The sequence below is a fragment of the Taurulus bubalis genome, assembly GCF_910589615.1.
Source record: "Taurulus bubalis genome assembly, chromosome: 1".
Lineage (NCBI taxonomy): Eukaryota > Metazoa > Chordata > Actinopteri > Perciformes > Cottidae > Taurulus > Taurulus bubalis.
The window spans coordinates 23,255,467-23,281,010 of NC_136589.1; the positions used below are offsets into that span (position 1 = coordinate 23,255,467).

Below are 25,544 nucleotides of genomic sequence, written 5' to 3' on the forward strand. Positions count from 1 at the left end.
GTTATAAAATGGACGGTGCAGCACTTATATTTCAAGCTTTAAAAAAATATATTAAACCTTGTAAACTAATTAGGACGTTAATACGGCATCTGTGTTTGTGGGAGATAACAAGGTTGTTGAGCTGAATGAAGAGCAATTTACTTTCTCATTGTTTTGACTTCTCTATATCAAGAAACTGTGTTTCCATGGAACCTCCAGGGACAAATACCAAACAAACTCCATTTGCATTGTCACTGAATCACGAGGCATCGCACTGCTCTGTCGGCTGGGAGGGGGATTCACAAAGAAGGGGTCACTTCCCCTGAAACCGCCGTCTCACGGTCCGCATCTGAAAACCAACATGAAGTCTTCTGTGAGCGCCTCACGGCAGTTCGTCCGACTCGAGGATCGATACCAGTGACTCCCGCCTGGTTCAGTAAATTAATCAAAAGGTAAAACCAACATACTCGCGGGACGAAAAAAAAAGCTTTTCTTGAAATTATGATCTGCCGAACTTTCCTTATGGATTCCATCTACATCAACCTACATTTCAATTATTGATCGAAGGACATTTTTTATGATCTGTTCCAACCTCCGATTCCAGTAGCCCCATCGATGCCGCCGGCTGCCTTTTCTCTGACCTCTGTGAGGCAAACTTGAGGACAAAAACCCTCCCCACCATTGGACCAGAACTTTTTTCCCCCCTCTCATTATAGGTCTATATTTCATTTCATTTCATTTAATTTAATTTTTTCATGTGTGAATCCCACAGCGGGTTCAACTTTCTTGAACCCCGACGGGGACTCTGGAACGGAGGCCGACAGCGAGCCTCAGCTGGCCTTTTACACCGACCCAAACCGCAGCCGGCGCCGGAGTCGAGGTATGAGAAACGGTAACGCCAACAGCGCGTGGGGCTCAGGGGGTAAGGAGGACTCGCACACCCACAGACAGATCTCCCCGCCGTCTGATGGTGTCACCGTCACCATCATGCATGACAAGTAACCTTTGCAGTGCATATAGCAGATGGATGGCTCCATGGTGTTGTGTCTGCTCGTGATCGTGCTGTCCCCCTTTTTTCAAAAGGACATACATGGAGTTTTGTGTTCACGGTGTGCTGTGTTCGTACGTAGATGTGTGTGTGTGTGTGTGTGTGTGTGTGTGTGTGTGTGTGTTTTGCACAGTTGTTGTGAGCATGCAATGCTGATCTCAACCTTGTTGACTGGAACAAGACAAGACGACGAGATCGGAGGTTTTCTACCAAGCATTTTGATATCAGACTGCAAATACAAATAAATAAAAGAACGTCATATTTTTTTAAATAATATTCCATGCAAATATTATTTCTGAGGAGGAGCCTGTGCGGCACGCTTTATCCGTCGGCATGCCTCGCTGCTTCGACATACAGTAATGGGGTGTGTGGAGAGAGACATCGGGGCAGAACATAAATAAATAAATATATAAAATAAAAGAGGCAGTGCCCTCAAAATAATAGCTGCTGTCAGACGGCGTTACAAGCCTTCGCGGCGCCTCGGAGCCAATTACTCCCCCGCCGTGTGCACAGGTGCCATGAACGCGGCGATGCCTCCAGAAGTGAAGCCAACACCTTTAATTAGAGCGAGGCTTAAGAATAGAACAGAGGCTGTAGCGCTGGCCTCGCTGGGGTGTTTGCATCCAGAGGAGGAGGGGACGATTCGTGACGAGAATATTGAATTGTTCAACTAAAAAAGCCTACTGGAGATATTTATGTTATAAAAATTAAATCAACTTTTATAAAAAACAAAATATTGTTTTTCTGTTTTTATTGGGGAATAGACTTTCCACATGATGCGATGACCGGCTTTCTACTTTGGCTTTTGTTTAAAGGATGGCCTTGGGCTGCTTCTGCACGAGTCATTTAAATAGTGACAACGCACTCTAGAGTTATTCTACCGGTGAGCAAATAACCCCTCTTTAGAGAGAGTGTGACTGGCTTAATTCAAGGTCACTGTGACTTTGTGTGTGTGTGTGTGTGTGTGTGTGTGTGTGTGTGTGTGTGTGTGTGTGTGTGTGTGTGTGTGTGTGTGCATGTGCGCCCCTGCGGGTCACGTTTAACACTTTCCGTGTTGCACTCTGGAGTGAAGGAAATAAGGAGGCGTTTTGCGCTCGTGCAGCGCGGGAGAGTAGAGAGAAGGTGGCAAAACAACCTCTTAACCACTTTTATTGAGGCCCGTTTTTCTTCTTCTTCTTTTTTCTTTTTTTCATCCCTTCAAATCCCAGCTTGGATGTTAAAACACTTCAATGGTAAAACCTTATTTCTGTGCCGCTGTGCGATGCCTGGTCTAAACCTCCCAGAGGCCTTGAGGTTGTTTGATCCAAAAAGTTTTTTTTCATGGGCGTTAAGCCCATTCCTTCTGACTTGTTTGTAAAAACGACTCCCCGTGTAAGATGCGCGCGTTTGTGTTCTGTGCAGCTGTGTGCATGTGTGTCTGGAGGGGCATGTGGGGGGCGGTGGGGAAGGGTTATTAAAAAAGAAGAACAAACAGGAAAGGCGGTGACTGCTTCACACATCTTCATCGTTTGTTGTTCCCGCCTCTCCCCTCCTCCCCCCCACCCCCTCGCTCCCATCCCTGTGCGCTTTGTCTCCCCCCGGCAGCAGGTTCCCCGCGGAGCCCCATCAATAAGACCACCCTGACTTTGATCAGCGTCATCAGCTGCGTGATCGGCCTGGTCTACTCCTCACACATGTCCTGCAGCCTCTCGGTGCGGGTGATCCTCCACGTGCCGGAGCACCTCATCGCTGACGGTAAGGCTTTGTGTTTGCAGCCTTTACTTACATGCACACACACACACACACACACACACACACACACACACATGCCCTTGTTGCCGCTCAAAGCCCCGGGGGGCTGAGCTGTCATTTTTCCCGCCGCTCTCCCGGGAGTCCGGCTCGTTATTCCTCTCAAACTGGGACCCACCAGGTTTTTTTGTGGTCAAGCTAAGACAAAGGTAAATGCCAGGTCGAACGCTCCCCCCCGGGTTTCCCATGTGAGACAACACGACAGATGTGCCCTCAAAGCATCACAGCACATCGAGGCCAGGGCTCAGTGACCACCCGCCGCAAGACCCTCCATCACTCTTCCCCTCGCGCGCTCTCTGATATGTCGGACCACCTCGAAAATGAATTTCCACATAGCACCTGCGGATGAACGAGGGGGTTGGGGTTCCAAGCAGGGAGTGAGATGGGAGTCCAGATATATTATAGACTGCAACTGGGACTCAGTCATCTATCATCTGGAGGTCTGATTTGATTCGGAGTGCTGAGGCTTTCCCGGCGGTACGCGCCGGCCTGCCAGGGAGATATTAAAATTCCAGGGAGGCGTCCGGGAGGGGAACTTTAAAAGCCGAGATGAAAGATGGCAAATTCGCCTGTTGAATTACAAAACGCAAGTTCGATTTAGAATGTTTCCATAAATGTCTCCACAATCTCATCAGACTTGATTTTGATGTCACGGCGGATCAGATGAGAATCTGGATTCCACCACCGGGGGGAAAGAAGCTATTAATGCCAGCAGCTGTGCATGTGTCTGCCTGGAATGCTGAGAAGAAGAGCTCAGAAAACGTGGAGTGACACCTTTTTCCTCGCCGTTCACATCGGGGAAAGTATAGATGTTTGTCTGTTTACGCAGGATAACAACATCTACGGCTAGCCGAGATAGACTGGAACAAAGGACAGGACAAACTTTTCTTATGACCACCCTGAAGTCTGAAAGAGAAATGCAGGTTTATCATCTCAAATTGTATTTTGTGGAAATTGGGTTTCCCGCTGACATCTGTGTCTGGTCTGATACGTGTCCATATGACACCTGAAAGACATCACTGGCCGTCTACAGGAACCTAATAATACCAGTCCCTCAGCTGCTCATGAAATTTGAGGGATGTTCAGAAAATATCACAGAATGGTGGGCAATTGTAGCGACTCGCAAGAGGGTGGGAAAAAAGATACAGAGGGCCAAACAGCCAAGAGTCTCCAGCCATGCTAGCACCTTGGTGAGGCGGTACTTGGGCACAGTGTTGCTTAATGGGCTTTCGTGCTAACATCAGCATGTCAACATGTTCGCAGTGCTGGTACAAACAATGCTGATATGTAGCAGGATACACATATTTACCATTTTTGTTCAGGACCAAGGTTTCCAAATGTAAGTGCCAAATGTCAATCCATCCAATCATTGTTGAGCGTTTCCGCACAAATGTAAAAACCCCAAGGTTGATGGGAAAAGAAAATTTCAGGGGATCACCAAAATGTCTCAACAATAGCTCATAGCAATCCATCCAATACATGTTGAGCTGTTTCACTTGAAACCACAAGTGTAAACCCTGCGGTGACGCTAGAAGAAAATTCATTAATCATGAGGATTCATCCTCTGGGAACCATGAATACCTTTACCACATGTCATAGCAACGGTTTTGTCTGGTTTGGGAGCTGTTGAGGTGTTTTCACTTCATAGAAGTTAATCATACTATTTTGGTTGCCTAAAATTGTCTCCTTCAGCGTTCGGTTGTACTCAGCTCCTCCCTCTCCAAACCAATAAATAATAGTCTGGTGACTTTGCCCACTTCTTTAATGCAGCTATGAGAGAAAACTTTCTCAGTCAGACTGAGTTATGCTTTTCTCTTACTCTAAACCTTCCTGTCAAGGTTTTTTTTCCTCACTAGATAAGTCACTAAGAAGGATGTCCAGCATCTGTGAATGAGTATTTTCTCACAACACTCTTGTTACAAATATAACCCGCAGAGTGACTGATTTGTCAAGGTTCCATTGTATTGTTCCATAAGTAATAATAATAATAATAATAATAACTTTATTTATATAGCACCTTTAAAAACAAAGTTTACAAAGTGCTCTACAGAGAAGCAAAGAATAGACATGACTCAAATACCGGTAAACAAAAAGAACCATACCATAAAGGCAATGAATACAACAAAACCAAACAAATAACCAAAAAGAGCAAATGGAGCAGAAAACAAACAAATAAATAAAATATACAAACAAAACCAGGGGAACAAAAGAACTGCATGATAAATCATAAGAGGACATACTAGGACAACCTCACTATTCTATAAAAATGGGTTTTAAGAAGTGATTTAAAAGAAGTTATTGATTCTGAAAGCCTTATCTCCTCCGTAAAGTAAAGTCAGAAGTGTATCTGTGCATTCAAAAAATGTATGATTAACGTAAAAATCTCTAAACTAAATGTACAACATTGCCTGCAGACGTCGAATACCGTACAACATAAAATGTGCCATAAAAAGACAAAAAATGCTGATTGGTGTATACAAATTGAAAGATTTAACGAGCAGCTTTATGACGCGCCACGATTAGACAAACAAGATGGTTTCGGCCATTTGCAGCGTGTGTTCTATTTTTAAAGTGATCATCATCGGGGATGCCGCTAACTTGGGCAGGCGGAGCCCGCCAAGAAGTCATTCTGGGTTAGAGAATGCCCAGTGCATCCCATGTCTGCAAACGGACGGGGCTTTGGTCAATGAGAGGTGACACAGCGATTACTCAGCAGGTAGCTCTCGGTATCCAGTGGTATAGGGACAGGTGTCCGGTGGCCAGAGGCCTCCGACTTCCTGTGACTCGTGGCTGGACGTCTTTGGTTTGGCTTGTTCCATTTTCAACTCGTTGCATGTTTTTAAATACTTGGTTTTTACAAGCAGATTGAAAATACATGAGGAGATATTTCACATAGTAACCTGGTCCTGCACGGCTCACATCAGTAAATGATTTACTCTACAAAGCCTTTTATGACTCAGTTTAAGTGTATTCAATGTGACAATTTTACTTTTAAATGCAGATATATCAGGCTAATACAGTCCTTGTCTTGTTTTTTTACGGTGGCCTGGAGGGTCAAAACACAACAGTTCCCAAAACCAGGAAAAATGTGGTTGTATTTTGTGAAATGTAATTTTTCGTGAAATATTTGTTGTGTAATTTGACTTGTGAAATATAAGGTGTTTTGTTGTAAAATATTTTGGTGAAATAGTTGTGTTTTGTGAAATGTGATTCTGATTTGACTCTCTGCGCCACCGTCAATTTTTGTCTCTCCATTCAAGTTCATAATCACACCTTCCTACTCCACAATTAGACCCTACTGATCAAATGACCAGAATTGAATATGGACATGTACAATGCAGTTCATCAACAATGTGCAGATAATTTTTTTTTTTACATCATTAAAACTTAAATTGCTCAACATGAACCGAGTCACCCTCCAGCTATAGTCACCAGGGTGCGTGGCCGGTTTAATCTGTGCGTGCCGTTACCACAAATCACAATTGAATGAAACGCACACTGTATGTAAAGTCCTCAGCTCGGCCAGAAACACAAGGACTCGCAACACAATTTCCCACTGCACCAGTAAGAAGGCAAGGTTGAAACAAAGCCCCCCCCCCCCCCTCCCATTCAGTGCATCATGTACGCTGTGCAAACATGCCATTTATTTATTTATGACATTGTCAGAACCTTCACTTTTCTAATCCTCCCACATTTTAATCCAAACACCGCAGGGAATATGTACACAAAATTCAAAACCGCTATTTTCTTCACCGTTGCCGTCCTTCTCTTGGCACGCATGTGTGACTGCAGGGCAACAAAGTGGCGGCCTGTGGTTACTGATAATGAACCAACAGGAGTGTTAGTCCTGCTATTACAGGTATTGTTTCATCAGAATCTATCACAGTTTGAGTGTTTGCATCTTTTAGTCTTTAGCTGGCAAGGTTTGTTGTCCTGGCTGGAGCTCACCTCCTGCTGTAATGAAACCAAAGAATCATGATTATCGTTTATCAAATATCACAGTGGTAGCTGAGAAGCTTGTTTGAGGCTTTTTCCTTTTTCTTTTCTGACTTTATCAAACAATTTAATTTGGAGGGTTTGGGTTTTTTCTCCCCTCTATAGCTGTGTGGAAGCGCTTACCACCATGCAGATACCAACAATTCTTCATCAACCGTGGCTGAAATAACCATTATTACTTGCTCTGTACATGTTGTGGAAGTTTGATTCACGCCAATTTCTCGGCCAATTTAAATACTTCAACTCGCATGAATCGGCGAATGGAGTGAATCCCACGTTATTGCATCATTTGTGTCAAGGATTCACGCTGTGCTAAAAGATCGCTTCACGTTTAGTGTTAACGCACCACAAAGGACCTATTTTTTTTTCTTCCCATTTCAGTTTGAACCTGCTGTCTTAAATTAAAGATATTTGGCCTGCATTGAAGTTTAAAATAGACAGTGTCTTTGTGCTTTTTTTCCTTTTCACATTTTAACTTGTCTTTTTCCCACCTGCTGTTTATTCATCCACCCTCCTTGTGCCTTTCCTTCCTCCCCTGTTTCCCATTTCCCTTTCTCCTCAACTCTCTAACCATGCCTCATTTCTCCCCTCTCTCTTTTATCCTTCTATTCTGCTTTCATTTCATCCCTCCGTCCTCCTCAGGATCCAGGTTCATTTTGCTGCAGGGGAGCCAGCTGGACGCCTCGGACTGGCTGAACCCGGCGCAGATCTTGTTGTATTACCAGCAGAATGCCAGCGGCCCCTGGCTCGGCGAGCTGTGCGGACGACGCCTCCTGGACCCCTGCGAGCACCAGTGTGACCCGGAGACAGGTGAGCTGATTAATTTTTTGTTTAATAAACAGTGTCCTCGCCTCTCTGGCTTGACTAGTTGCAGTTGGTGAAATGTTGGCTTACCAGGAAACATGCAGTAGTCTTGGCATCTTTACCTATTCATTATATTCATAGAGATGTATTATGGGGGTTAAGGGTGAATTTTACTCTCCAACAGTTATTTAAACTTTGTTTCACCTCTGTAAATCATATCTCATATTCATGGCAAATAAAATCAAACTTTGAAGATGCTCCTGAGATGCTAAACAGGAATCGGGCTATTTGATCATGAACACAATGTTCCATTTCGTAGAACCACGGTCAGCCCAACTTACAAACTCTGTGATTCTTCAGACTTGAATTGGCTGCCAGACAAACAGCACGGGCCAATAACACAAAAACACGAACGGTGGTAACACCTAGAAGCACTGATAAGGGCTCTATGACCCAAATGTGTACTGTTCTTCTTCCAATTTCCCCCCATTTCGCCACCTTGTGCACATGCGATAAATCAATTCTTTTGTTGTTGCATCTGAAGAGGCTCTTCTCATTTTCTGTCAGCGTGCAGGCATTTTCCCTTGGCGTCACACAGCTGGCACTACCTCTTGAAAAGCCCGGTTCCGAGAGCGCAAACATTTGTTGGTCTTAAATCTATATATATATAAAAAAAAAGGTATTTGCAGTGACAACTGAGCAAGAAGCAAAGCGTCTCATGGGATCAAGATGAAGAAGGGAAGAAAGCGTAAAAGAGAAAGATGTCAGAGCCAACATTTTTACAGTGATAACATCCAGTAACTTTGAACGAAGACTCAAAGTTTGACGCCATCATAGGTCAACCAATTTAAGGGACCAATGTGGCCTTGTACAGTGTTGGCACATGCACAAAGTAATGCATTACGTTTCTGAAGTAAAATCCATTGGAGTGTGCAGACCTCTGCCAAGGTTTTCATAAGTCAAGAATCGTGCCTGTATCCGCCCCACAACTTGTATCCGCTCCAAAATGTAAAGCGTTATTCTTGGGTGCACAAGACAATATTCCGCCAAGTTTCATGAAAATCAGGCCAGTAGTGTCTCCATAATGCTGCTGACAAACGGACAAAAACACAACCTCCTATATGTTTTGTAGAACTTCGACCGTGCTATTCCTGGTAACTTAAGTCCCGGTACTATTTTCCAAGAAAGTAGGAGGTTCCTTCAGCCTGGTGTTGTCTGCGTTTCCATCGTGATCTAAAGACTTAATATTAAGCAAGCAAATAAAAAAGCAACATGACATGGGCTGAGGCTGCTGGTGTCTGCTTGGTGGCTGCTGGTGTCTGCTTGGTGGCTGCTTGGTCGCTGCAGGGTGAACACACTATGCTGCCTGCAGTTCACTGTCTAAATAGCATTTTCTCACTCCGACGACATTTACTGCTGCATCGTATTTACTGCGGCGCGTAGTGGACGTAATGAGTGAAATGCAGCGGAGAGCGTCTATCAGCACAGTAAATCGTCTGCTGAGTGTTTGATGGTTATTTATTTGTGCTTCAGAATGTAATCGCCAAACCGCCAAGAAATGGATGAAATAACTAATACCTAATCACAAAATAACCTTTACAGCACCGCTGAGTAAGAAAGTGACGGCAAAGCCTTACTTTACTTTGAATTATGTCAAAGAAAGAGATATGCTCTCCCCTCGTCCTCAATGGTCCTAAATCGATACCAGAGTACTTTTTTGTTGGTTTATGAATGAAGCGGCGCACGAGTTGAAGCAGCAACGATCATCCCTGGAAGCTTTTGTACTTTCATATAGTACTACCCGCCTCAACCTCGGCCTTTACAGGTGTCAAATGTCCTTGGAACTAATTTAGACCCTGGACCGAGCTGTCAAATTGCAGTACCTCCAAAGGTTCTTCGTCCCAGGGGACAGTTCGTGTGTTGTGGTCCACAGCAATCTGACAAATTGGGATTATTTTATTTTTTACATAAAAACATGTAGAGCTAACATTAGCAGAGGACGTTAGCATATCATTAACTAGCTGTAGCACTAGGATTTAGCTTCTACCTTTTCCAGTTCTCGAGTCCCAGTCCTGCAAAAAGCCTCCACAACTCTCAGCTGTTGTCACTCACTGTGGCTTTAATTGTTTACAGGTGTGACCATGAAGCCGCTCGGCACTGCAGGGCCTGAAAATGGAAAATAGATTGTCCCGAGCACTTGACCTGACTTTCCCCAGGGGAGTTGTCCACGGAGCTGATCAATTAGTTTTCATTTCTCCACTGTCAACTTCATTTGTACTCTGAGGGACAGCAGGAAGTAAAGACCATCTCGTTTAAACAGTATGCATTTTTTGGAGCACAATGTAAAAAGGAAAAATCGTTAAAAGATGAATTAATTCTAGCAGATAAACTGTATGTGTTTGTCTCGAGCTACTGGAGCGGGAACACATTCGGAGGTGTTTGCAAAGGTCAAGGATAATTTGACAAAATGTGATCTACTTCTCGGAGCTCCTTCATCTGGTGTGTAATCGTGCTTTTGCCTGAACAGATAAAATCACATTTGAATCCATCAGATTGTTTACTCGAGGAGCAACAGTCTAGTTTCATTTTACATTTCACAGCAAAAAAAAAAAAAAAACACAAAGAAGTCCCAGCAACAGTTTCAATGACAGAAAAAAAAACATCACTTTTAAGACTTAACAGAAAAGCAAACATAAAAAAATCACACGAGAAAATAACATAGCACGTCTGATAGATGCTACTGGGTAATTATGTCAGCAGCACAACCACAGTCAAGGCGTCCGAATTATAGTTTAATTACAGTTCAACTCATAAAAGCCTCCGTTATTTTGATGGAGACATCTGGTGGATTATCACGGCAAAATAAATGTTAATTATGTATTTTTATTGCGACAAACTAAAATATATGGTAGAATAGCCTTCAGCTCTGCTCTGTATCTCCCAACCTCTGCACATCCGACAGCAGCTGCCACTCAGCACTCTCCCTCCAGACTGCCGCCACGTGACTGTGAAGGTAAAAAGACGGCTGACCAGGCGGAAAAAACCCTGCCGGATGTCATGTTGAATCAGTTTGGAGCCACTCCCCTTCTTGATTTAGTTCACTTTCACTCATTAGTTGTGACACATTGCACCATATGCTTGTTTATGAAAAGTTGATATCAAATTGGATCCAATATCAGATTGAATATTTCTAGTTAAATTGGAGTTAGCAGACTGCATCGTGGTTCGTGTCCACTATCCTGTCTGAGAGGTGATGTGGGGATGTGCTCAAACACCAGGTGACAGCCGCATGACTGTCAGAGCAGGGCCACAATCTGTATTTGTAAGTTACACAGTGGCAGATGATCAAAGAAGCATTTATTTGTTTTATTCATCCTTTTGTGTGACCTAGCCGTTGATATTTCTAACGTTTGTGTCACGGACCGTTATTTGAGCCCGTTCACAGTGAAAGTAAGAAATGATACTCCGCCATCACACAGGCCTGATGGTGTTGTTGTTAAGGACGCTTAACGATGAGCGATGGCTAGGAGTGGTGGGTGTACTGGGAGCTTGACGGCGTGCCTGAAATGACTGATGGACGTTGAGGAACAGGAACATGTCAATAACTTTTGATCGATGCCGCGTTTCATGCATTTTTCTTTGCGACCTTAAAAAAGGGAAAATTGAAAGAAAGTAAGAAGTAAATCCATTTCAGCAAGGTATTGTTGAACTCTTATATGAATATTTACTTGTTACAAAATTGCTTGCATAGGCTGTCGGACGAACACCTAAACCAGAGACTGGTGTTAAATGCAGCTGGGTTTTGGCATGCAACCTCTGGTTGATCATTGTGCAGGAAATGTGGACTCTGGCCCAAATAAAGATCTTTTTAGTGATGCGCTTAAAAGCAGTTTGCAATTTGTTTGAATATAATTTGTAACATGCTACTGCATGAATCTCTACTGCACTTTGCTGCCAGTTCCAAACTCTCAAGAACAATCGGTTAGGGATAGAAGAGAGTAAGAGTAATTTTATAAATGATATAGAAATGTTGTACTTTATTTCAACCAATTACTCTTTTTTGTGTGTGCATGTGCAGCTACTGCACTGTATTCAAGCTACGCAGTACATTCAAAGTCCAAATGACAAGAACAGCATGCTGATAAAACAGAATTGCAGAACACTGTGTTGTTTAACAAGCTCTTTATTGCTCTCTCTGCCAGTGAATACATTTTGATCATCCCTGAATCCACTATGCAGAAAGCGGAAGCCTGTAAAACAGAATAATATAACGCGTCTCGTTGTTTTAGTCCTTTAAAAGTCCTCATCTCTGTAAATCTCCCGCACTCTTTTTCTTTATCTCTAATCGTTCAGAAGATATTAAAACGTTAATTCCAATGATCTCCTGTCATACATAAGTTCTTAAGGTTTTTTTAAGTTTTGATCTGAAGATGTTTTTTTTTTTTTTTAAGTACAGTGCTTAATATGACACGTCCTCTGTCCCCGTCAAGGCGTTGACAGCCTCGCCAGCAAAACTGCCGTCTCACTTTTAAAAATAGCTTTGGCTTGATGAAGACGGGGACAAAAGAGGCTAAGCAAAACAAATTTAAACTTTGAGTTTCTTTATGAGAAATGCCTTCATTTTTTTTCTCATTAGATGAGCCTTACATAAGTATCAGCAACTTAATCAAGTTTTTTCCGACATAATTCCTTAACAGATTTTTTTTTTCTACAATCCCGAATGGGAAAAACAATGTAAATGTCCAGAATTCTTGGAAAGTCTCCGCCGGTGCGTCACTCAAACTTTAAGTGCTGGGAGAAGTCTCACATTTAAAGAGGATGAAGTGTCGTCCTTGTTTTGCATCCATTATTCAGCAGCCCACCGCTCCCCCCTTGGGCAACGCAGAGGGAGCTCCGAGACCTTTAAATGAATCAAAAAGCCGGGGCCCGGTGTGTCTCACGCCTGCCTTTCTTGGAATCATTTCTGAGGCTCGCCTACGCACCTAAATCCACACGGTTCCCCCGCTCCTTTAAAAAATGATGTATGTACCGAGTGGGACTGGCAAGGCGAGGCCTCGGTAATTGTGTTGTATTTTTCACATGATGCATTCGTAACGAAACTGTTCTGCATACGTGCACGTATATATATGTGTGTGTGTGTGTGTGTGTGTGTGTGTGTGTGTGTGTGTGTGTGTGTGTGTGTGAGTGTGGGCTGCAGAGTTATTGCACTAGCGCTATAGACGGCTTAAATCCAATCCTCATTTCTGCAGAAGGAGATACTGATGAAAGCAGAAATGCGCTGCAACGATGTCTGTGCGAGACATTAAACAAGACGCTGGGTGTTTGAACCACAGGCTGTATATAAGTAGTGGACGTGGTCATCGCGACGTCACCCATTGGTTTGTAGGCTGACGTTATGAAGCCACGAGTTCGCCGATTTCGCCGCTGCCATCTTGAATTACGGCCGTCGCCGTTTTTTTTGCAACCGATGAATGAAAGTGACCATATTTGGAATGCGGAGGAGTGACATAGAGACGACTTGTATGCTCTGGTAGCGACAGCGACCTGTCAAACACAGTAAGCCCGATCATTCTCAGCTTTATGGTCTATTTTACTCTAAATGGACCATAATTTACTAAATGAACATCATGCTGTATTGAAGAATACTTGAAACTAGAGATTGAGACATAAACTCATGTTTACAATGTTTACAGTCATTTTCTCATAGACTTCTATACAACCAGAGGAGATGCCCCCTGGTGGACAGTAGAGAGAATGCAACATTTAAGACACTTTCGCATCGGCCTCATCCGTCAGAACTGCAGGTCGTCGCCTGGTTTCAACGCATGAATGTTTCCGTTCCTGCAGGGCCCTCAACCTGGGTGCTTTAGGGGTGCTGAAACACACAAGGACACGTCGTTCCCGTATGATGTTCCCACATCATAACACACGTAATAGATCAGCGTGCGGATATCTGCCTAATGAGCTGAGTCATTTCAACCACAACAATACGCATTAGTTGCTGCCCATGCAACAGATCAAGGGTTCCCGGCTATTTAAAGGAAATCTGTACATTTTCTGGTCGCACTAACAACACTTCAGTTCCGTGTGAGTGTGTGTGTGTGTGTGTCATAAGGTGACAAATAGCAGAGTGGGGAAAGTGAAGTGTGGAGCTCAGAAGCTGGCTCAGCGCTTGCATATTTAGCAATTATGGGATGTAACACCTCGCGAGCGAAGAACAAGTTTGAGCTTGAGTGTCGTGACCTTAGAGCTCGATGAAACAGCAATTAAAAGCAAGGCGAGGCGTTGAGCTTTGTTCAGCTGTCTTTAAAAATAATCTAAATGAAATGCTAAAGCTTCTGTCATCTCATAGCTTTTTTTTTTTTTTTCTGGACACAATTTACACCGTCAGTCAAAGTGTGAAAGTGTCAAACATTTCAGCTCTCTCGCTGCACATTTAACAAAGCAGCAAAGTAGAAATGATGTTAAGAGAGGGGGCGGTTTTCAGTTCCCTACCGCACATCACTCCGGTGATGTTTCAGGGGAAACATTTTTACATAAGGTTGGAAGGGCAGAGTGTCTGGTTAAATGAGGTAGCTAAGCAACTGTGTGAGCTTTTTGAACTCGACTTAATTTAACGAGGGCGCCGGATTCACTTGAGAGGGTGAGAATGGGGGGTAAACAGTTACCAAAATAAACCAACATGTTTTGAACAGACAAATTAAAAACTACCACCAATAAAAAAAGTTTAATATACATTGTGGAACCCTAAACTATGGACTCCATTCTTATGTTAAGCAGTACAGCCAAACATTAGGCTAAAATAGACAGTATAGACCTAGACTTAAGGCTACCATTTTGATGATATTTATTTATTTTTCCAATATCGTTCCACTAGTGTGTTCGAACGAGAAAGAGAGCACTCTTGGCATAACTTGATATGAAGTCATTCATACAAAATCTGGTAGATCAGCGTTAATGGCATGAAGAAAAGGTGGTTTGGGATTTTAGATACTCTCTACATTTTGATATGTACATTAATATACTACATTCCAGCCTCACCCATTTATTTTTATGAAGATCCCTAAAATTTGGTGACTGCAAATGTACAAAAAAATTACTTTGCTCTCTTGTGGACAAGCTAGGCTATGGCACGGTTTTTAAATGACCTCAACCTTCGGCATCGCTGTGCTACAATTTCTTGTAATTTAGTGGGAAACTTCTGTGTTGATACAGACATACATGTGTGTGTTGGTTGGATTCCAACGTACATGTTGTTCTTCTGATAGAACATCAGGAGCATGTTGTCATGCTGCTATAAAGCCAGCGGGAGATGGGAGTGGGAGCTGGGAGATGGTGATGGGTACTTAGTTTTCAAATTCATAGTTTTGGTTATCATTTATATCCACAATACATTTTAAAATGCATTGGCCAATATCTGTACATGAAACAACATCACTAGAAAAATAAGTCTGACAGGGAAAGAAACATGAAAAGTTGGATGTCTCAGTTTCAGTTTTACCCACAAATAAAGTGCTCTCAAGCAATGTTCCCTCTATTTTTTTTCAGCACTGAGCAAATTTTTGTTTTTCTGAGCGCACATTTCAGCACTGTGAGCAATTCGCAACCACGCGACCTGCCGAAAATGACCACAAGCCTGCGTTAGCCATAGGGGATTCAAAGAGATGACAGCAAATGCATCAATATGTATACAAGGTTGATCTTTATTCAATATCCTTTATAATGGCTGGACTTTGGGAACATTTTAATGATGGTGTTTTACCAGTCAGTTTAGTTGAACTTAAATCAGGGTTGGTTATGACTGGTTCACTGGTTATGACTGATAATGATATATATAAAAAAAATAAAAGTATCAAAGGTGTTTACTCATTTCTCAGCAGGTACAACATTTAAGTGGAACTTCATTGAAAGAAAAATGCTAATGCAGTGCTTAACAATAATGGTGTCATTTTTCCTAAAGGTAGCCTATATAAACAATTTAATAACTTCATATTCTTCATATTTAAATAAGTCTAAACGTTTCATCCTACCTGTGTCAGTTTGGACTATTTCATCTAGCCACTCATGTTTGAACGTTAGGCAGACCTTTTTCTGGGGCGCCTGCTTTGCCTTTCTTTTCGCCATGGTAGCTTATAACTGCTGGAGCAGGGCCCGCCAAGAGGAGCCTAAACAGTGCCGGCCCGAGCTCATGCGGCGCTCTGGGCGAGCTTCACTCCTGGCGCCCGGAGGAGGACAGCGGGGGTGGGGGGTGCTAACGGAGGCAGAGCGCTAGCAGAGGTACAGAGAGCGCATGTCGAGAAACGGGACGCTGATTGGCCAAGAAGACTTGATACGTCACATCAAAGATCTTATTATTGTGGAGATGGCTCACTCCTATCTCGCAAAAAAGATTTTTAACCCTAGAAAAAAAATCTTTTGTGCGGTCGGAAAAATCTATTGCGCGGCCACTTCGACTGGCCTGCGCGGCCGCGCACAGCTTAGAGGGAACACTGCTCTCAAGTCAAGACTGGTCTCACAGGCTATGCCTTTATGCTAAAACAAGACAAGTCAATTAATTTCATAGCCAGATTCAGTCTAGTGATTTTCTGATGTAAGCAAAAGCCTAAAAGTATAGCTGCCTGCTAGCCATCTTTCTTACCTGGAAAGTAGCCTTGTACCTATTTGACTTTGACATATCAGTCACTTCAAGATGTTGTTGCAGCTGTAGCCCAGACTAAAAAAAGTTAATTAATTTTACAAAGTGCTCTTTTTTCCCCCTTCGTCATCCCCCTTCACTGGCTGTGCACCTCAACTTATTGAAGCGCTCAAATTGCTTTGTGTTGTTGGGTCAAAAAACAAAAAGACAAACGGATGTTGGGTGTTTGTAGCGCGTCTACAGTTGGATGTACAGTCCTTGAGCAGCGAGGCACAAAGCGGTCATCTCCTTTTGTCTCTGTATCGCGGAAGATTATCTTTTTTTTTTGTCTTCTTTGCTTCACTCGATTTAACTGTCATGGACAGAACTCAAGAGCAAACAAAGATCGATCTTGACTATGAGTGTGCTATCAAATACAAACGGCCTTGAAAAATCACAAACTGCCATCGTCATTTCTTTTTATTTTCCATTCGAGCACCAGGAGCGGGGCAATCAGCGAGTATGCCTGGCAGTTACTGACAACTGACCTTTATTCATTAACAGCGGTGTATAAGCCCAGAGCCCGTGCCCTTCACTTGCCTCCTATTGAGCATGAGCGGAGCATGTTGTACACGTTACCCCTGAGTAACCCTCTAAACCACAGGTGAGGCCCCATCACTCATACCGAGGGAAGTCAAGGCCAGCGTTTCTCCTGGGTGCTGACGGCAGAACAAAGAGCTGATGCTTCACTGTTCTTTGTTAAAAGGCTCCATGCCAAACGCTAAGCATGCTCTCAATCCACATCCCTCTGCCAGTCCATTGTTCTAGACCCATTGGGGAGACGTTAGACGATGTGGCTCAAAGTCTCTTTTCTTTTTTTTTAAATATATATATATCAATCAGTTAGCATTAGATCAATCTTTGGAATATTCACCCTGTCTTCATATGAAGCCATCCCACTGGTCCTTAACCAGGGGTTTACAAACCCTTTTTAGATCACAGTGCTTCCATTTGTAAGCAGTTACTGTTGAGCAGTGTTGCATGTGATCCTATTAGCAATGGCCCCAGAATGTTGCCTTAGGCCTGAGCGCTTAGTGGATTTTGGGAAACCGCAGTCCCCAGACAAGTTTTGCTTTTGTAAATAATGACCAGTGCCAAGTGTCTATTCATTCGACTAATCACTGATCTAATCCCTTCCCTTTTAGGTAACAGATGTCATTCAGTCAATGGGACCAGTCAGATAACGGTGAAGAACTGAGCCTATTAAAACTAGACATTGGGAGCAGGGGCGTTTCTAGGATTCAAGGAAAGGGGGGGCTTAGCCCCTAGAGTACTGGCATGTGTGCTGGCAATTTTTTTTCATTGTATTTAATTTATCCATTGTTTCAGACAGTTCATAGATTGGATCAATCAGAAAGAGTGTGATTTTTCTCTGTAGTTTTGCTTGTATTCATTCAGTATATGATAATAGAAGAGACAGAATGTCAGGGTCATAGTGAACACAAATATGAACTTTTCTCAAATAACGAGAGACAAATACTTTTCCTGCTTGTGAAGGAAAGACGGATAAACTAGCTTTCATATCCACGTCACTCCCAAATCCAATGGATGGAGAATGGACCTGGCAGTGTCAACTTTTGAGTTGTTTACTTGTTTTATTTTGAGCAGAAGGGAATAAGATTTTGATCTATTTTGTTGTCTGTGTAGTTTTTACAAACCAATGATATTTTATGCTAATTTGGACACTATCACTGAGATAAAGATGAACTAGTTCAGTGTCAAATATACCATTCAATAGTAAAAAAAAACATGAATAACAAAAATAAAAACATTTCAAGTACATCTTAATTATCGAATGATAAATATTGTATGATGGTACTCCTTGGTCAAAGTCAGTTTTATTGTCAATTTTGTGCAATGTGCAAACATGCAGAAGATCGAAAGTATGTTTCTCTTCTGTCCAACATATAGAGAATTGTGCAATAGTAATAATAATAATAATAAAGTGGAAAAAACAGTTTAAAAGTTAAAAAAACAACAACATATAACATATAGACAACATGAATTAGGAACTATTTAGACTGTGAAGAACTAAACTATAAATAAATGACTTACTCATTAGCAGCATAGTTTACTATGAGATAAACTCCTTGGCAGTGTTCCCTCTAAGCTGTGCGCGTGCCCTGCTCCAGCAGTTATAGGCTACAATGGCGAAAAGAAAGGCAGAGCAGGTGCCCCAGAAAAAGGTCTGCCTAACGTTCAAACATGAGTGGCTAGATAAAATAGTCCAAACTGACACAGGTAGGATGAAACTTTCAGACATATTTAAATATGAAGAAAAATGACACCATGTCAATTTAATAGGCCTATAATAATTGTTAAGCACTGCATTAGCATTTTTCTTTCAATGAAGTTCCACTTAAATGTTGTACCTGCTGAGAAATGACTAAAAACCTTTGATACTTTTATTTTTTTTATATATATCATTATCAGTCATAACCAGTGAACCAGTGATGATCTCCCCTTATTGAAGTTCAACAAAGATCCTTTAAGTTCAACTAAACTGACTGGTAAAACACCATCATTAAAATGCTCCCAAAGTCCAGCCATTATAAAGGATGTTGAATAAATATCAACCTTGTATACATATTGATGCATTTGCTGTCATCCCTTTGAATCCCCTATGGCTAACGCAGGCTTGTGGTCATTTTCGGCAGGTCGCGTGGTTGCGAATTGCTCACAGTGCTGAAATGTGCGCTCAGAAAAACAAAAATTTGCTCAGTGCTGAAAAAAATTAGAGAGAACATTGCTCCTTGGTATAGTTTACTATGAGATAAACTCTTTGGTATAGTTTACTATGAGATAAACTCCTTGTCTGTGTTCTTTCTCATTTCAAGATAACAAGAAAGCTGTTTTTTAGACACAAAACTAAGAGGACTTTTTCAGGATATGCCATTTGGCCGAAAGCAAGAGGGAACAAAAGCAGCAGCTCAGTCAGCAGACAGATTGATTAACGAAACTGGCCAAGAAACTCACTCTCCCCTTTTTGCTCCCGGGTCTGTACATCGGTGGAGTCACACAACTCGGGATAACTGCAAATGTACACTCAAGTTTTAGGACATTTTTCTGAATCTAAGTGGTCATTTTCTTGGGCTGTGTGTCTTCCCTCTTTCATTGTTTGCATTCCCACTGTCTCTAAATGTGGCCTCATGTTGTAAAATGCAACATAATTCATCACGTTTGCTTCTGGCCAAAACTACGGCGCTTGGGGGGGAAATTAGTCCATCTTCTTGACAACGTTCTTATCACACGGACATTTTCATTTTTCTCTTTAGTTTTGTGGCGATAAAGATCCTCTTGTAAAACACAGTGATTGATACGTTTAAGAAAGCGAGCTAAAGAAATAGGAAATACTGAAGAACTGAAAGTTGAAATAGTTTGGGCGACGTGGCTTCTCTCAAAGCCGCTGCCTGCATGCTAGCTAGCCGTAACCATGCCAGCCAGTGCTAACTAGCCCAACGTATTAGCTAGCTTGCTCACTGACATTCGCCAAGGGAGCTAGCTTGTTTACTAAGCATGTGAGTAAATAAGCTAGCTGTCATGAATGCTGGTTTTTAGAGCACACTAAGAATTATAAAACAGATTTTCCTTTGTATGTCTAAATTAGACTACATAAGGACTTTTCATTGAGCACATTGTTATCAAAGTATTGTGAGTGTGTTAATGTGTATGAACCTCATACTATGGATTGAACTGAATTGCGAGCCGACTGTATTGACGTATGAACGTTGTTCAGGTGTGGAAGCATTAATTGGATTAGGAGGTTTTTGGTTTAAGGTTGAAGACCTTACCAAGCCAGGGCTCTCAAGTTTTTAAGACAGGTAAGAGTGACATATCCCCCCCCCCCCCCACAAAAAAAAAACCTCCCTCCCTCCCCCCCCCCCCCCCCCCCGACCGCGCCTCCGCCCAGCCCCCCTCCCCTCCATATTATTATTAGCTTTATTTTCATTGGTTGCTGGATTACATTTCACCCAGATACAACAGATACGTTTTTCTGATTGGCTATTCGTGTAGCCCATTTCTTTTTTTTTGATTGGGTGATGAGTGGCAGTGGCACCTCGCAGCAGAACTCCAGGGGATTCGGGGGAGACGTGCTTGATTCCTCCATGGTGAGGGCAGCACGACCAGGTCATGTTTGTGCGCTGCGGCACATTAAATAGCCTAGAGGTTTTTTTCAGCGTGAGAAATACGATGTGTGGCGGGAGGGCGTGACTTAAGATCGAAATGCGTGACAATCACGCTCAATGCGTGACACTTGAGAGCCCTGCCAAGCGAACAAGTCCTTCCTTTTCCAAAGTTATTTTCAGGCTAATGGTTGTTTATATTCATAGAACCTGTCATACAGTATGAGGACCGAGGATCGATTTTCCTCCCAAGACAACAAATAATTGAAAACACATAACACATTGAGGTTTCCATGTCACGACAGTGTGACAGTGAGCCAGTGTTTCACACATTGTGTCCTTATCAAACCTGTCAGGATACCTTCCATTGGCATGATGCACAGTGGGGAGCTCCAATCACTTTCATAAGTTGCCATTGCCCAGATATTGACAGCCGCAGCTCCTTTTAAAATGCGCTCTGCTGGAAGACTTTGTGGGTTTTTGCTGAGAAAATATTGCTTTGCCAGAAATATGAAAAACCCAACGACGATATCATTAACGATAAGAGATGAGTAAGTGTTTTCTAACCGCTTGAAGACGATAATCTTTTGGATGGCTCTTATGGAGTAGAATTAACGGAGAGGTGCAAAAGTACTTCTCTATTGAATTAAAAAAAAAAGGCTTGACTATCATGAATCACTGCCTTTCTGTTTGCAGGAGAATGCCTTTGTCTCGACGGCTACATGAAGGACCCGGTCCACAAGCACCTCTGCATCCGCAGTGAGTGGGGGCCCAATCAAGGGTAAGTTATGAGAATCACCCCATGACGGTTTAGGATTGTTCACTATCGGGCAGAGGAAATGTTGGGCGAGTCTTTTACAACGAGGGAACTCTTCCTAAACGTCAAACAACTCCATCTATTGGGTTGGACAGATAAAAACAAACGAACGGTGATGTCGCCAATTCATATTCTGAATCGGACAAAGTAATTTGCCTGAACATAACATCATTTTTAAAAGGTCAGACAGGAGTATTCATTCACACAGTATTGCTGAAATAGCATTACAAAAATGTCTCTTATATCACAAACCACACTGATGAAAATAAATATTATGGAAGGCTCTCACATGTTTACCTCATGGTAATAAATGCAGCCTCTTTGAATGTCAAATGATGGATGTCCATCAGTTTTCTGTCTGCAACACAGAGATCCTCATGATTGGTCCTGAAAAGCCAATTTTCTTGGGCCTCTATCTTCAAATATATATATGCCACACATATATGAGAAATCTGGGTGTCTTTTTTGTCTCTGACTTAAAATAACAAATAAATGATGTCGTTAATCTTTTCTTTTCTTTTCTTTTTTTAATCCACAACAGGTCGATAGCGGAAATGAAACTTTTTGGCTCTTTTGTGGATCTGGGGACCATCTTTCATGCCTTTTATTACTTCATGTCTTGACTCGTATGACTAATTCATTTCATTTATGTATAGTGCCTGCAGCTAGTTCAAAATGCAGCAGCGAGGCTCTTCACTGGTACCAAGAAGAGACCAAATCTCCTTTGTACTGGGCCTCTCAAATACAGACATTATTTGAAGATTCTTTAATTTGTTTTCGATCCATTTCATTGACTGGAAACATGATTTCCTCAGTCCCTATTCTACCATCAGACCCATCTGATCCTCTGATCCTTGTCATTTCAAAGTTTAATTACTAAACTTTGCCGAATGCTTCTTTTTACAAATACATTTGACTGTATTCGTATTGAGTTAAAGGTGCTTTGAAAGTAATTAACAAACCTTCCTGCCTTGCTGACTGTGCTACATTGTTGGGATGTCACAAGAACCAGTACTTCGGTACCAAGTCCATGCCAACATTTTAAAAACTGTGACTGTACTTATTCTGATAAATTCCCATGGGTCCAGTTTGGATTAGAGACTAGCGATGTCTTGTCGTCCAGAGGACAATAGATAATGTGTTTGGGACAGGGGACACGCCCTATTTTTCTCTGATGTTAACAAGTCCTTTTTTAAATCAGCTGGAGTAGGGCTAGTTAACGTTAGCTCCTAGCTGTTAGAATTTGTTCAGCATCACAGTCCTGCACGGTGCTAAGAGCTAACATTAACAAGAGGTGCTATTTATTAACATTATGTGGCGCTTAGGCCCTAGTCAGTAAATATAAGTATTGGGCAAAGGTAAATTATATCGTTATCATAATGTGTTAAAATGAAATTTGGATAGAACACTTAGATACAGGTGTATGAAGATGTTTTCGGAGCAAAAAATAGTTAATAGTTATATGGGTCAAGCTCCAAAAAGCTGAGATCCTACAATTCCCATAATGCAACCAACAGCATCTTTTCATTATATTTAATTTCTTTCGATTTCACAGCTCCACTTTGTAACACAGACTTGTTGTTGTTATTATTTTACTGCCCCAAACACAAACTCTGACATCACTGTGACATCATCAGCGGTACTTTCTTGCTGATTTGACAAAACTCCACAGCTTTATTTTCACAGGCTGAGAAGTACTGGAGTCCCCATGAACTGTAATTCTGTCTCTCCATCTAAAATTGGAGTGCCTCTAAACTAAAAAACACTTTAAGTCATTGGCCTAAAAAGACAGTATGAGTTTTAGCACAAGCAATAAATCACTTTTCGGCTGATGGCGAGTCAGTAAAATAGTTGGAGCTTCATCACTCATTTTTTGGTCTGCTCATGTCTTTGGGTGTAAGGCCACTTCTTCTATATTACAATAATGATTTCAAGAGATGACTTGGTATCGCTTGGCATTGAAAAATGCTGTTTCAGACCCCGTCCCAGGAAGCCATATAAAAGCCTAATTGGGTTCACATCTGCTTGTTAAAAAGTCCTTGACATTTGGCTAACACTACAGACACAGTGCCAACCGCTGGGTGACCACTAATAGTGTTTGTGAAGGGGGGGCTGCTGTATCGCTCACATCAAACAAAACACTGTTGAGCTATAGGACAGTTCCCTCTGTGACCCCACGCACTATGGGATTATTACGGGATTATGAAGCACAAAATGAGTATAAACAGACACAAAACAACCAAAAATAGACAATTAGTGACAACAAAGAGTAACAAAACGACCACTGTTGGACACAAAGTGACCACAAAGAGTAACAAAATGACCACAAGGACATATGACAACCTCAAAGAGACAACATTACCCCAAAAAGACACAAAACAACAAAAAAGAGGCAAATGTAATACTCCATCAACCGACAGAGATTGTCATACTGTGACCATGGCATCTATCCCTTTTTTAAATGTTTGCAATTTGGAATTTTCCATTTTTTAATTGATTACGAACTGGAAACATCAAATGTCCAAGCAGCAAACAAATCATTGTTTTGTGATGTGGCAGGCAGACACCTAATTAAATGCAATACCAAAAAAGTTGAATAAAAGTCAATTAATTTTGCTAGTTCGCTACTTCACGTCATTAAAAATGTCAGCCATTTGTACCACACTGTAATTTGGAAGACGGAGCAGATTCATTCAAGCACATCCTGCGTTTGTTCTTTGGGGTACATTCCTTCACCGGCACACAGAGCATTCCATCTTCCCTCCTCACTTCCACTGTAATATAGCCAGCACTCTGCATGCATTTCCTTTTTTCCCCCTCTACATTGTTTTTGGGAGACATCTGAATCTCCCTGTCAGCCCACCCAACTGTGCGCCTCAGTGTCTCGTCTCCCTGTGGTGACTTCAATGTTTAATGACCACAGCCCCAAGCGGCTCCTGTCTCCTCCCCGATGTTCTTTTTTTTCTTTACAGTGGTGCAGGAGTTTGCTGGGGAATGACATCGGGCCCCTGTCACTTCGCCTCCTCGCGCTCTCACTTCGCAAGACTGTTTAGTCCCAGAGCTGCCACTCCCCATTAATCTCCATCATTCTCCCTCCCTCACCCCTGCCTCTTGGCATCAGTCACGTAGCCTGCCATGTCCATATCTCTCTCTCTCTCTCTCTCTCTCTCTCTCTCTCTCTCTCTCTCTCTCTCTCTCTCTCTCTCTCTCCCTCTGATTTCTTTCCACCGTCTGCTCTCTCCATCACCCTCTGAGTCTCTCACTCATCCCCTCCCCATGGTAAATAGATGCGAGCCAAAGTCACATTGCGTGTCAGCTGCCGCCGAACACATTTCTCAATCAGCATGTTTACACGTTGCCCGTGTCGTAATGCTGCTCATAATTTGCGTGGGGGGGGGGTGGGGGGAAAACGAGTGAGACACTGAAACACGGCTCATGATTTTAAGAGGGGGAAGGAAGGGGGTTCAAATGAGGTGGAGGACGGGTGCACTGAAAAATTGAACGCCCTCCCTCTATTTGATTTCAACACACTGCTTTATTCCCTCTCCTCTTTTGTCTCTTCCTCTGATCTGTTTCTGTTTTTTCTGTTTTTTGCTCTTCATGTCAGTCCCTGGCCTTACACCATCTTCCAGCGTGGTTTTGATCTCGTGATGGGAGAACAGCCCTCTGATCGCATTTTCAGGTGAGGGGGAACTTGGTGTTTTTTCTAACCCGCACCAAAAAAAAAAAGATTGCGCATTGAAATAACTTGTTGTAATTCTGCTGCGCAACAGCTTCACGCCTCTCCCGCAGGATTAAGGGGAGGTCCGTGAGCTGCGGAGAGGCTGTCACCTTAAAATGTGTTATGTAATGGAATGAGACATATTCAATTTTCAAATAGGACAAGTGGAGTCACTTTTATTTTCCTCTCTCTCTCTCTCTCGTCAGGTAATCATTGCGTTCCGATTAATCTCCGAGTGATACGTTTGTGAAATTTATTTAAAAAAAGAGACTTCAATTGAAAGGCCGAAACTAATAATGAGGAAATAATAACTTTTGCTACAGTGTGTCATCGTCCTTCCACAGTATGATGGCAGTAACGTCTATATTTCAGGTTTCAACGTGAATGCTTTTTCTTCTTCTTTTTCACTCAAGTCAGAAATGTACTTTCCTGAAATCAATTTGTATCTGCCCTTGATGCAAATTGTTTTATTCATTAGAGCTTTTCAAATATCAAGAAATACTAACGATAATTATCCTATTTCCAGGATAATTGAAAATCAAAACCTCAATAGCGATGGGAAGGAAGGGAGATCGCTCACTCATCAGCTGCCT

The 25,544-nt window shown here is 42.3% G+C and overlaps 1 protein-coding gene across 1 annotated transcript in view; it reads left to right on the forward strand.

The window, feature by feature from the left end:
• The window catches only part of astn1 (astrotactin 1), a gene marked incomplete at its 3' end in the record, with an annotated part of 417,666 nt that overhangs the window by 122,320 nt on the left and 269,802 nt on the right, over window positions 1-25,544 (forward strand). The window contains exons 6-10 of the mRNA XM_079222970.1: window positions 752-901; window positions 2,612-2,761; window positions 7,454-7,621; window positions 21,110-21,194; window positions 24,838-24,912. Coding sequence (XP_079079096.1) covers window positions 752-901; window positions 2,612-2,761; window positions 7,454-7,621; window positions 21,110-21,194; window positions 24,838-24,912 — 628 coding nt within the window. The remainder of the gene's footprint in view (window positions 1-751; window positions 902-2,611; window positions 2,762-7,453; window positions 7,622-21,109; window positions 21,195-24,837; window positions 24,913-25,544) is intronic.